Below are 13993 nucleotides of genomic sequence, written 5' to 3'. Positions count from 1 at the left end.
GCTTCAGTGAACACACTAATGCATTGTTGCTTCAGGGAACACACTAATGCATTGTTGCTCTAGTGAGCACTAATGCATTGTTTCTCTAGTGAACATGCTATTGCGTTGTTGCTCTAGTGAACATGCTAATGTGTTGTTGCTCTAGTGAACACGCTAATGTGTTGTTGCTCTAGTGAACACACTAATGCGTCGTTGCTCTAATGAACACACTAATGCGTCGTTGCTCTAGTGAACACACTAATGCGTCGTTGCTCTAGTGAACACACTAATGCGTCGTTGCTCTAGTGAACACGCTAATGCGTCGTTGCTCTAGTGAACACGCTAATGCGTCGTTGCTCTAGTGAACACGCTAATGCGTCGTTGCTCTAGTGAACACGCTAATGCGTCGTTGCTCTAGTGAACACGCTAATGCGTCGTTGCTCTAGTGAACACGCTAATGCGCCGTTGCTTTAGTGAACACGCTAATGCGCCGTTGCTTTAGTGAACACGCTAATGCATTGTTGCTCTAGTGAACACACTAATGCGTTGTTGCTCTAGTGAACACACTAATGCATTGTTGCTCTAGTGATCACAGTAATGTGTTGTTGAAAAAAAGAAAAGTAATGTGTTCTCAGAAAAAGAATCCCATGAAAGAGTTAAGAAGATGCCATAAATTGTAAGAATTTATTGTTATATAAAACTCAGCATTAGATTATTTTAATTGGAATTCTGACATGCCATAATTATTTGATAAGACTTGCAGCAGTGTCATTTTTACCGACTGAAGTTGAGAGATCTGTTGTTGCTGTCTGTGGAAGGCATTCTCTCATGTCAGGTGTCATGGCCAACAGCAATGATTAGGACACGGGTGATGACGTCCTCACTGAAGAGTTATAGTAAGCTACTGAATCGTCTGCTACTCGTGTCTCTCATGTTACCCCCGTTTTATGCATTCGGATTGCTGGTCAGTGACAGCCTGTGAGTAGCACATTTTGTAGAGGACTCTCCCTGCTGTGATATTTGACTCCCAAAAAGTCATGACCAAGCTTGGAAACATGTGATCACAACCTTGTCTTCTCTCCTACGCGTTCAACCTTGATAGTGATGTGTACTATTGGTCTTGGCCCTTCACCTAGGCTTCTCAATGTAATTTTTAAAGCACAATGAATTGTGGAAGCGGTACCTATTCATAATCTCATGGGAGATGAACTTTATGATGTCACGGCAGAAAGAAAGTCACATCAAAATGGCTACTTCTGGGTCCTGCATCACACAAAACAGTTGGCTTGGCTGAGGATAAGCGAGAGACCTAGAATTAGATTTCAACTTGCTGCCTGGGCAATGAAAATCAGGCGGTTTCTATAATGGGCAGCTGATCTGCAATGCCCGGGCAGCAAGTTGAAAATCTACCCTATGCAGTAAGAACACAGATATATCACTGAGGTTTAGAATTATGGGGCAATCCAGTAGACTTGAAAGCTATTTAAGTTTATGACGTGGTCATTGTAAGGGAAAGAGAGCAAAACCTGAGAACTATAGACCAATCAGCTTAACGTCAGTGATAAGAAAGGTGCTGGAGTTTATACTGAAAGAAGTGATAGAAGAGCATCTGAAGACAGAAAATATAATTTAAAAAACGCATGGATTCCAAAAGGCTAAGTCATGCTTAACTAACCTGATAGAATTCTTTGAAAAGGAAATGGAAAGAGTTATGTACTTGAAAGTCAGCAGATGTCATATGTCAGAGAAAAGGGTATAGAAAGATATGCTGAAAAGCTGAGATGAGGTAGATGGAATGGGAGGAGACTCGTGTGGAGTATGAACGACCGGCCTGGACTAGTTGGGCCGAATGGCCTGCTCCTGTGCTATAGATTCTATGTAATTCTAAGTAATTGCGAGGTAGCTGGATTGAATCTTTAGTAGATTAATGGAAAAGGGGGAGGACAATCTTGTTGCCCAATTCCTGGTGGCCGTGGTGGACTTCCCCTAACTAAAGCATTGAATTGAGAGGATGCAATCATCTGGTTTGATAATGCTTCTAACAGTTAAATCTGTCTGTAGGCATTTACTGGCCAGGGTGTCTAAAGATTGCCAGGTGATATTATTGTTGGCACGAGAGGTTATTAAATTGGCCCCAATTTACTAAAGATACCAGCCTCTAATTAGTGCTTGCATGGGTTCCTTAACCTTTCACCTCCTTTTCCTTCCTGAATAATCAGACCAACAAAATGACAGGAATATTGGAACCGAATACTGAGATACTTGAGACATTGGTCAACTCTGAGGGCACTCACAGGAAGATCCTTTGATGCAACATGGTTAAGAGCCAGTATTTTCATTCTTATTTTCACCCCTCTATTCTTGAAGACCCTTGCTGTGGCACAAGCCCACATGGACTGGCACCTCACCAAAGTGGCCTTTCTTCAAGTGTGAGCCAAAACAATAAAGCTATTTAACTGTGGGAGGTGTTAAGGTTCGGCCCAAATCGGTTCTCGCCTGCAGTTTCCGCACGTGCATTTACTGGAAGGGTAGTCACCGAATGGCGATCAGAAGTCAATCTCACAAGCTCAGGGTTAATAAGGCCATTTGCAGTGCCCCTTTCCACCACCCTGACTAAGATCACCCAACACTGCACAAACTGATGAAACCTGGCACCTTCCTGGACTACACGGCTCAATAATACACTGCCTGGTGGATTGATCCATTGAGCTATCAGTGACCGGAATGTGTTATCCAATCCTCCGCATACCCTCTGAACAGAAAACTAAGTGCCTTACTAGAGAAACAGGCGCCAATGGCTGAAATTGGCTTGGCGTCTGTGGTTTGTCAACTTGGGCTGGAGATGCTGGTTTCTTTTGCCGTGGTCTTTGCCCACAGTGCAGGAGGATTGGAGTTAGAAGACTAATTTGACTGTATTCATAGTGTGCCCAGCTGGTACCCGTTGTGCCCTGGTTATGGGCTTGTTTGACCACCATGAACTCATTACTGAGCTACCCAAATGTTACTGATTCTGGTTATCCATCTGTTGAGTACAGACTTGCCAGGTGAGTACTCCATCGCAGGGAGAAGTGACCAATCTTGGAGTCTGTATCTCTGGTCTCTGTGTTACCCATGCCCATTGCAAAAAAAGCTTACACATTGAAGTATTTACTGCAATGCTTCTGATGCCTGACTTAAGTATTAACCGTGCTTTTTGCGCACAGTTTCAGATTACGATTGCTACTCTGTGAATGGCGACGTGGAGGGAGACCACCAAAGCGAGTTTGACAGATCTTCGACCATACCGCGGAACAGCGATATTGCCCAGAGTTACCGGAGAATGTTCCAGACCAAACGCCCCGCATCGACAGCTGGACTGCCTTCGGGGAGCGCACAGAACGTTTCGGTTACCCCGGGTGTGGCCACCATCAGACGCACCCCGTCCACCAAGCCGTCTGTGCGCCGCGCCCTCTCCAGCGCGGGTCCAATTCCCATCCGTCCTCCGATTGTGCCGGTGAAAACACCCACTGTGCCGGATGCCCCGGGGCCAGTGAGGGTCGGCAGCGAGGAGTGCGTGTTCTTTAGCGATGACACATCGCCAAATGCCTTGGAGTACACCAAGGCCTCGCCGAAGCGGCTGAGCCTGCCCAACACTGCGTGGGGTGGCGGCACAATGGAGATCTCCGTGTACCCGGGAGGGCACATGTCGAGCGAGGAGGAGCAGCAGCTGGCTGCCAACCGCCACAGCCTGGTTGAGAAGATCGGCGAGCTCGTGGCCAGCGCCCAGGCTCTGGGTGACGGACAGTTCCCTTTTCCCGCAATGCTCCCCGGCACAGTGCCCGATGACGGCCTCGGCCTCCCGCTGCCCCCGGTGTCTCCCAGCGAGGCCCCCGAAGACATGCTCACCGCCATACGCCGAGGGGTGAAGCTTAGGAGGACCATCACCAACGACAGGTCTGCGCCAAGGATTTTGTGACAACGGAGCCGAGCTTCAAGACTGAGACATACTGAGGGGAAAGTAGGCCGATCCAGGCCGCATGTGTTATAAAATTAACTCTGTGAGGAATGATGAGAAGATTGAACCAAGAGACACTGAACTCTGACTCAACCAGGCTGGTTTCCAACGCAGTGCCATGAACTACCTTAAACCAAGCAAGAACGGCCTACTGGTGTGGTGGAGTGGAATATTTTAAATTAAGACGTGGCAGGTTTTAAATGAGTGTACTATGTTAGTTATAAAGAGGAATTTAACATTTTGTTCTTTACAGATATTCTATTGGCCATTTAACTGACTCACTGTTTTGTGGCATTTTCTTTTCAGCTTTCGTGGTATTTGGTGCACGAAAAAGTTCTATAACGTGCTGTGTGTAGCTTCAAACACCAAGGTGGTTTGCACTCGTCCTCAATGTGTGTCTCTGGCCTGCCTGACTGGGTCCTTCCTCAGCCACAACAACAAAAGAACAGGTTCCTCAAGAGAGCAGAGAGGGAGGTTTAGAAGGAAAGAAAAAGTAAGGAGTTATAGCAGGGAGAAGGGCAGGGTGATGGGATTCTTGGTGCGTCGTGCTCCTGATTTGTACTTGAGTTGCTCATTCATTCAAGTTGAAGGCGGTGTATCAAGGTTGTTTGTGAATTCCTATTCGGACTGGACAAACACTGGGGATTGGTGCTTACTTCTTGTCCTAACTACCGTTCACCCACTTTGAGCTGAAAGCTCACTATATATTTGATTATACTCAGAGATCTAACTTTCTTTTCCTAACTTCTGATCAGTGGAGTCCAGTGGCTCAGCTGCTGATACCAGATTACCACATCTCAATTGGCTCAATTCTAGTTTCCCATCTTGAAGCCACCTGAACCCCTAAAAGACAAAGTAAAGTGAGTTTTGGTGAGGGATCTTGTCGGAAACGTTAATCCGTCTTTTCTCCTTTCAGACGCTGACTTACCCTCTGCATAGTTCCCGAATTTTCTATTTATTTCAGAATTCCATCATTCACAGTTTCCATTTGAACCTGAGATATTATTGGTTAGCACTTTGCCTCAGTAACTTTAGAAGAAAAAGACATGTCCTAGAAATGATTGCAATAAGAGTGGAAGGTTGCTTAATGTGTTGATATAGAAAGAAAGACTTGCATTTACGACCTCAGAACGTCCCAAAGAGCTTCACAGCCAATGAAGCACTTTTGAATTGTACTCACTGTTATAAAGTAGGAAACGTGGCAGCCAATTTACACACAGCAGCTCCCACAAACAGCAGTGAGACAAATGACCAGATAATCTGTTTCAGTGATGTTAGTTAAACGATAAATATTGGCCAAGACACGGGAGAACGCCCCAACTCTCTTTTGAATCGCACCATGGGATGTTTTATGTCCACCTGAGAGGGCAGACTGGGCATCAGTTTAATGCATCATCCGAAAGACGGCACCTCCGACAGTGCAGCACTCCCTCAGTACTGCACTGGGGTGTCAGCCTAGATTTTGTGCTCAAGTCCCTGGAGTGGGACTTAAACTCAGAGGCGAGGGAGCTACCCACTGAGCCACGGCTGACACCAGTATCCCTTGCTTGTGATTTGAACACACGGGTGATCCGTGTACTGGGTGATGCTACTATTGAACGGCGGGCAAAAGAATGTTCTAGAAACAGGCTGTGTGAATATCCTGCACAGTTATGTCTCGGCTTATATTCTATATCAACTTTTAAAATAATTACTTAAGAGAAATGAAGTTTGTATTTATTAACTAGATATGTATGTGTGTGTAGGTAATCGTACAATTCAGTATTCATTGTATAATCCTCTAACTCGCAGGGAAAATGTTTTTAATATCTCATTATATAGGAATTTCTAGAAACTGATATAAATTGGGACATAATCTGAACAGCCTTTTAGATTTTTAAAATTCTGCAATTGAACATTTTGACATCTGTCTTTAAAGACACTTGTCTGTATTTTTGTGCAAAATTTCAAGTTTGTTTTAACGATCTAAGTCGATGCTCTTAAGCAATAATTTGAAAGGAGTATGCACCAGCAAGTTCCCAGGTTCGGTTCCCGGCCTGAGCAGAGCGGGATGATTTCAGCCAGGGTGACAGTGAGGACGGGGGAGGCTCAGGAGTGTTCCCATTCCTAATCATCATCCAGGGACTTCCCCCCCGCCCCCCGCCCCCTTCCCCCTTGCCGGAAATGCGCTATTGTGTGGGCAGAACTGAGCAATGATGGCTTCTGCAGTCGAATATCTTGCTGACATTTCCCCTACCTGAGCTCATATTCAGGCGAGCTACTAAAGAGCTGCTGCCACCAGTGACCATGCCCCAGCCCAGCCCAGCCCAGCCCAACCCAGCCCATGATGAGTTTGTCCACACTCGCCCCGGTCTAGATGACAGCACCTACTCTAATCTTAATGTGTGTTGTGTAAGGGGTACAAGTGAACCTGCATGCGCTCTGTGACATTAAGTGATGTTTTCTATTACTTTAGCAGAATTGCATAGGTCAGAAGATGTTAGAAGGTCATTTGTGATTTTAAATAACCTGCTCAGCACTTTAAAATTAATGGCTATTTAACATTTTTAAAAAATAATTCAGCGGGGGGGGAAAAAAATTATAAATGAAGTGCAGTAAAAATGAACCAACACAGGCAGGCATTGATGCAATAACTTAGTTGGCTGATCTTTGTGACATAGGGCCACTGTGATCATTTGGGAGTGAGGTGAAGCCGGTCCTTAATTAAAACTCACCGCAAGGCTTCAAATCCACATTAGCTCACTTTAAAACAACATATAGTTGTGCAATAATTTAATAAATACATCAGGATGAAAAATAATTGAGAGTTTTAGTTTGAACTGAATAGCAGCTGTTTGGAGTGTTGGAATGAAGGCACCTTGGCCCCATGGTGAAGGATTCGCTTAGGTTTTCTCTAATGGGATGTCTCCCCTGTTTCTCTGATCTAAAGCTTTGAATAATTTCTCTCAAATGTCGTTTCTCCTCCCGCTGTATTTAACTGATTCGCCCTGTTGCTGTGCTGTCATCACTCGTGGTCTCTCCGTTATTTATCAAGTTCAAATCAGGAGTGGAGTTTAGATAACCATGTACATCATCCCAAGGGAGGGCGAAGGGGACACCATGGGGGTTTGGGATGATCAGGAGAGGGGGTGGGAGGAGGAAATGAAGGAGATAGGAGGTTGAGACCGCAGTGTATCTCAGAAAGGGAGGGGAAACAGAGGAGGCACTGGGAGGAGGAATGGAGGTTGGTAGAAGTTGAGACATCACTGCCCTGGGGAAGGACCACAGAAGTGTGCTAGGTTTGAGATTCCTAGGAGGGACCACTGAGGAGAGCAGTGTTTTGAGATGGTAGAGTGTCCAAGATAAGGGCCACAGAGGAGAGCAGCGTTTTGAGATGGTAGAGTGTCCAGGGTAAGGGCCACAGAGGAGAGCAGTGTTTTGAGATGGTAGAGCGTCCAAGGTAAGGGCCACAGAGGAGAGCAGTGTTTTGAGATGGTAGAGTGTCCAGGGTAAGGGCCACAGAGGAGAGCAGTGTTTTGAGATGGTAGAGTGTCCAAGATAAGGGCCACAGAGGAGAGCAGCGTTTTGAGATGGTAGAGTGTCCAGGGTAAGGGCCACAGAGGAGAGCAGCGTTTTGAGATGGTAGAGTGTCCAGGGTAAGGGCCACAGAGGAGAGCAGTGTTTTGAGATGGATGGAAGAGAACTGGGCTCAATTGTGCTGCTGTCCATAGTTCAGTATCCTCCTGGCACTCAATGTTTGGGGAGATACATGAAAAATGGCCCCTTGGTTGAGATACTTTGGGGGGCAGTGAGAGTTACCACCTGCAATAGTAAAGCAGATAAAAACAATTTTTAAATGAAGTCTACCAAAATGCTTCCTGTAAAAACTGTACCGCCCCACCCCGTTTCTCAAACATATTTTTATTCCAGTTCTTATTTAATTTCCTTTTTGCTTCATTTGAGCTTATGAATGTGATTGTTGTTGAATCCAGCATCCCGAGACAATTGGATAGGAACAAAGTGGCATGGTGTCAGAGGTAGGGTTGGGAGAATGGGCAAGAGAGGAGTGTGTGATGGTCTCGGAGGTTTAAATGGAAGAGTAGGCAAAGGGGAAAAGGGAAAACTGTGATGGTATGGGAGAGGCGGAAGGAGCAAAGTGTGATGGATACAAGGATCAGGAAACAGGAAGAACTGCATTAGTAACTGCAGGGCCACCATCACTTCATCAAAAATAAATGTTTATGATATCACAAAACAAAGTAAGCACAACAGTTCTTCCCTCAGATTGTATGGTTCCACTTGCCTTTAAGGAGGTCCCTTTAAAAGCAATCATTAGTTTGCAGGAGCTGAACAAACCAAGTTCTGTTTTTATTATAATAACAGAAAATGTTGGAAATACTCAGCAGGCCAGGCAGCATTTGTGGAGAGAGAAACAGAGTTAACGTTTCAGGTCGATGACCTTTCACCAGAACTGGGAAAAGTTAGAGATGTAGCAGATTTTTAAGCAAGTGCAGGGGCAGGGAAAAGTGGGGGAGAGGAAAGAACAAAAGGGGAAGGTCTGTTTTTATTACATGAGATTTCAGGATTGTTGCCCGTGTTTTGGTCCATTGCCTTATTTGCGACTGGATAAGCCAGCTTTGGTTTTTATTGCACGGTGTTTTCAGGTGTTTAGGCTGTTGTGTTCTGTACAAATCGTAAATTGGTGGCCCTGATGATGAGGCCAAGCCGAACTAAAATGTGACCCATGCAGTACTGTTTCTCTGCCAGCGGTTGGCGCTGTTGTACCAGATTTGTTTCCTCACTCACCTCCTTTGAGGGCAAGTGAGCATTTAATGGAGTGAATGTTTAAATCTTTTAGCTCGCTATTAAGTGAGGATGAACACGAGGAGAAATGTAGCAGAGATAAGATAGTCTTGAGAGCTGTGTTGAAAAATACAAATTGCACCAAAATTGGCAAGGGGAAAGAAGCATAAAAGTGAGCGACCAGATTCATTTTTCTATTTAAAAGATGCATCTCAGATGGGTATGGCGGGAGAGTTTGAGGGAGGCTTCTGGTCTGCTGAGGTCAGTTCAAATTTTTTGAGGCTTGGGGAAAATACATAATTACCAAAAAAAAGGTAAAGGGCCAAACGAAACTTCAACTATCTGAAAACCCGAGCTCTGGAATTCCGTCCCTAAATCTCACATAGAAACATAGAAGATAGGAGCAGGAGTTGGCCATTCAGCCCCTCAAGCCTGCTCCGCCATTCAATGAGATCATGGCTGATCATCCAAATTCAGTACCCTGTTCCTGCCTTCTCTCCATATCCCTTGATCCCTTTAGCCTTAAGAAATATATCCATCTCCTTCTTGAATATATTTAATGAATTGGCCTCCACTGCCTTCTGTGGTAGAGAATTCCACAGGTTCACCACTCTCTGGGTGAAGAAATTCCTCCTCATCTCAGTCCTAAATGGCTTACCCCTTATCCTTAGACTATGACCCCTAGTTCTGGACTCCCCGGCCATCGGGAACATCCTTCCTGCATCTAGTCTGTCCAGGCCTGACAGAATTTTATAGGTTTCGATGAGATCCCCTCTCAATCTTCTAAACTCCAGTGAGTACAAGCCCAATCGACCCAATCTCTCCTCGTACGTCATTCCTGCTATCCCAGGTATTAGCCTGGTGAATCTTCGCTGCACTCCCTCCATGGCAAGAACGTCCTTCCTCAGATAAGGCGACCAAAACTGCACACAATACTCAAGGTGCGGTCTCACCAAGGCCCTGTACAACTGCAGCAAGACATCCTTGTTCCTGTACTCGAACCCTCTTGCTACGAAGGCCAACATACCATTTGCCTTCTTAACCACCTGCTGCACCTGCATGCTTACCTTCAGCGACTGGTGCACAAGAACACCCAGGTCTCTTTGCACTTCCCCTTCTCCCAATCTATTGCCATTCAAATAATAATCTGCTTTCCTGTTTTTGCCACCAAAGTGGATAACCTCACATTTATCCACATTATAGTGCATTTGCCATGTTTCTGCCCAATCACCCAACCTGTCCAAATCATACTGGAGTTTCACAACATCCGCCTCACAGCATACCCTTCCACCCAGCTTTGTGTCGTCTGCAAATTTGGAGATACTACATCCAATTCCCTCGTCTAGATCATTAATATATATTGTGAACTGCTGGGGTCCTAGGACCGATCCTTGCGGTACCCCACTAGTCACTGCCTGCCACTCGGAAAACGACCCGTTTATTCCAACTCTTTGCTTTCTATCTGCCAACCAGTTCTCTATCCAAGTCAATACCTTGCCCCCAATCCCATGTGCCTTAATTTTACAAGCTAATCTCTTATGCGGGACCTTATCGAAAGCCTTCTGAAAGTCCAAATACACCACATCTACTGGTTCTCCCTTATCTACTTTACCAGTTACATCCTCAAAAAATTCCAGTAGATTAGTCAAGCACGATTTACCTTTTTTAAATCCATGTTGACTTTGCCCGATCCTGTCACTGCTTTCCAAGTGCTCTGCTATTACATCTTTTATAATGGACTCTAGCATTTTCCCCACTACCGATGTCAGGCTTACCGGTCTACAATTCCCCGCTTTTTCTCTACCACCTTTTTTGAATAGTGGGGTAACATTAGCTACCCTCCAATCCATGGGTACTGTTCCAGACTCTATCGAGTTCTCACTACCTATCTCTCCTCCTTTAAGATGCTCGTTAAAATCTACCTCTTTGACCAAGCTTTTGGTCATCTGCCCTAATATCTCCTTATGTGGCTTGGTGTCAATGTTTGTCTGATAACACTCCTGTGAAGTGCCTTGGGACGTTCCACTACCTTAAAGGCACTATAGAAATGCAAGTTGCTGTTGTCGACAAAAGAAAAATAACTGCTCAGAGTAATTGTTGAGATGGGTCTAACTGACTGGGAATGGCATTTCCTGTCTGCTCAGGGGGAAGGAGTTATTTCAGATCGTGTGCTGTTTAGCGTATGTTCTGGATCATCTCTAATTCATCCTGGTTCATCTCTGGCTCGATTTCATTAACAAGAAAGTGAACCGACCGGACTCGGAGTCTCTCTCTCAGTCTCTGCTGCATTGGTTAGCCCCTTTTTTAAAGATTATCACTTGCTGGAATTAATTTTTTGGGTGTGGGGGGCATTGGGTGTTGAGCTGTGCTTTGTGGAACATCAAAGGAAGTCCTGAAAAAGTATCCCATAAGCGATGGCGAAGAAAAAAATGAAATAGCTATTAAATCTGTGCATAGACGCTTGTTAAACTAAGCAGCAACTTGCACTTGTAGAGTTAGAGAGAAAGACATCAGGGGGATGGTTGTGGCAGAAGGATTGGAATCAAGTGGGCAGACACTGCCAGGTAGCAGGCACACTGAGAAAGAGGCACAAACCTCCTTTTTCACTGCACATTTCTAACCCCCACTCACCCCACCCCCCCTCCCCTCACCCCACTCCTTTGTAACCTCTCTGTGATGTAATCTCAAGCACAGGTCGTTCCATGTGTGTATATATATATATTAATAAAGAGAGTCGATGATCACCAGTTGTGCAACTTGCTCTTGATTCCACTTTTATTGTCCAGACATTGACAAAGAACAGAAGATTTCTTTGCAATCACAGCATTCATTTATTCTCTCCCTCCTCCCCACCGCCCCTGCACCCTTCCATTTTTTTGTACAGACAAAAAAAATTGAGAAACGCTGAAGTGAAGTAATGTTACTGGTGCTGTTGGTAACTGTCATTTAATTTATTTTCAGTGCCTCCTCCCCTCCCGCCCACTTTTTGTAATAGTATAATCATGTAAATTTGTTTACTCTCTCACCGCCTGAAGCCTCAACGCACTGTGATGTTACCAGTATTAATAAAGCTGTACTGTACAAAACTGCCAGCCTATGTCTCTTCTCACCCATTGATGCAGCCATTGTTTGCTTTCCAAATCCGATTTTCTCTTCTCTCCTCTACCGCTCTCTTCTCTCTCCTGCAGGAGCATGGGTCTTGCCAATCTGCACGCAACTTCTCTGGGGTGAGGTAAGTGGGCTGTACCCTACAAGGTGATTTTGAGTCCACATCAGGCAACCACACTTTACTTAACATGGATTTCTCAATAGTTTGGAGACTCTTGAGCACATTGATGGGTTTCAGCATGCGCCAGACACCTGGTGGACCAAATAAATCGGAAGAATGTATCAGGGATAGATTTATGGATGTTGGCACTAACTGTTACTGAGATAGACCATTGGGCACTGGCACTGACTGTTCCTGGGATAAAGCCATGGACACTGGCCCTGGCAGTTACTGGAGTAGATCCATGGACACTGGCATTTCCTGGGGTAGATCCATGGACACAGGCACTGACTGTCCCTGGGGTAGATCCATGGACACTGCCACTGACTGTTCCTGGGGTAGGCCCATGGACACTGGCACTGACTGTTTCTGGGGTAGATCCATGGGCACTGACACTGACTTTTCCTTGGGTAGATCCATGGACACTGGCACTGACTGTTCCTGGTGTAGATCCATGGACACTGGCACTGACAGTTCCTGCGACAGATCCATGGACACTGGCACTGACTGTTGCTGGTATTGTTGCATGGACATTGGCACTGACTGTTCCTGGGATAGATCCATGGCCACTGGCACTGACTATTGCTGGGGTAGATCCATGGGCACCGGTACTGTCTGTTCCTGTGACAGATCCACTGGCACTGACTGTTCCTGGGAGAGATCCATGGACACTGGCACTGACCATTGCTGGGATTGTACCATGGATATTGGCACTGACTGTTCCTGCAATAGTTCCATGGACAGTGGCACTGACTGTTCCTGGTGTAGATCCATGGACACTGGCACTGATCGTTGCTGGTGTTGTTGCATGGACACTGGCACTGACTGTTCCTGCGACTGATCAATGGACACTGGCACTGACTGTTCCTGATGTAGATCAATGGCCACTGGCACTGACTGTTCCTGGGATAGATCCATGGACACTGGCACTGACTGTTCCTCAGGTAGATCCATGGACACTGGCACTGACTGTTCCTCAGGTAGATCTATGGACACGGGCACTGACTGTTCCTGATGTAGATCAATGGACACTGGCACTGACTGTTCCTGGGGTTGATCCATGGACAGTGGCACTGCTGATAACGGGGGTAGATCCATGGGCACTGGCACTGACTTCCTGGGATAGATCCATGGACACTGGCACTGACTGTTCCTCAGGTAGATGCATGGACACTGGCACTGACTGTTCCTCAGGTAGATCTATGGACACGGGCACTGACTGTTCCTGATGTAGATCAATGGGCACTGGCACTGACTGTTCCTGGTGTAGATGCATGGACAATGGTACTGACCGTTGCTGGGATTGTTCCAGGGACACTGGCAGTGACTGTTCCTGGGTTAGATCCATGGACACTGGCACTGACAGTTCCTGTGACAAATCAATGGACACTGGCACTGACTGTTCCTGGGGTAGGTCCATGGACATTGGCACAGACTGTTCCTGGGGTAGATCCATGGACACTAGTACTGATTGTTCCTGCGATAGATCCATGGACACTGGCACTGACTGTTCCTGTGATAAATTATGGACACTTGCACTGACTGTTCCTGGGATAGATCCATGGCCACTGGCACTGTTGTTCCTGTTACAGATCTATGAACAGTGGTACTGAATGTTCTTGGTGTAGATCCATGGACACTGGCATTGACGATTCCTGCGATAGATCCATGGACACTGGCACTGACGGTTCTTGCGACAGATCCATGGACACTGGCACTGACTGTTCCTGGTGTAGATCCATGGACACTGGCACTAACTGTTCCTTTGATAGATCCATTGACACTGGCACTGACTGTTGCTGGTATTGTTGCATGGACATTGGCACTGACTGTTCCTGGGATTGTTGTATGGGCACTGTTACTGACTGTTCCTGGGATAGATCCATGGCCACTGGCACTGTCTGTTCCTGGGATAGATCTATGAACAGTGGAACTGACTGTTGCTGGGGTAGGTCCATGGACACTGGTAC

General features: G+C 46.0%; 1 protein-coding gene across 15 annotated transcripts in view; it reads left to right on the top strand.

Annotated features, from left to right (window-relative positions):
- Positions 1-11499, top strand: part of LOC147116224 (protein MTSS 2-like) — a 69067-nt gene extending 57568 nt beyond the window's left edge. For all 15 annotated transcript variants that reach the window (XM_085990981.1, XM_085990978.1, XM_085990979.1 and 12 more), the window contains one exon: positions 3183-11499. In XM_085990981.1, coding sequence (XP_085847107.1) covers positions 3183-3934 — 752 coding nt within the window. In that variant the 3' untranslated portion in view covers positions 3935-11499. The remainder of the gene's footprint in view (positions 1-3182) is intronic.
- Positions 11500-13993: the final 2494 nt, after the last annotated feature.

This window comes from Somniosus microcephalus, chromosome 6 (genome assembly GCF_052327205.1).
Source record: "Somniosus microcephalus isolate GS21.2 chromosome 6, FLI_Smic_1.0, whole genome shotgun sequence".
Taxonomy (NCBI): domain Eukaryota; kingdom Metazoa; phylum Chordata; class Chondrichthyes; order Squaliformes; family Somniosidae; genus Somniosus; species Somniosus microcephalus.
The sequence above is the reverse complement of the archived record's forward strand: the minus strand, read 5'-3'. Positions and strand labels throughout refer to the sequence as shown.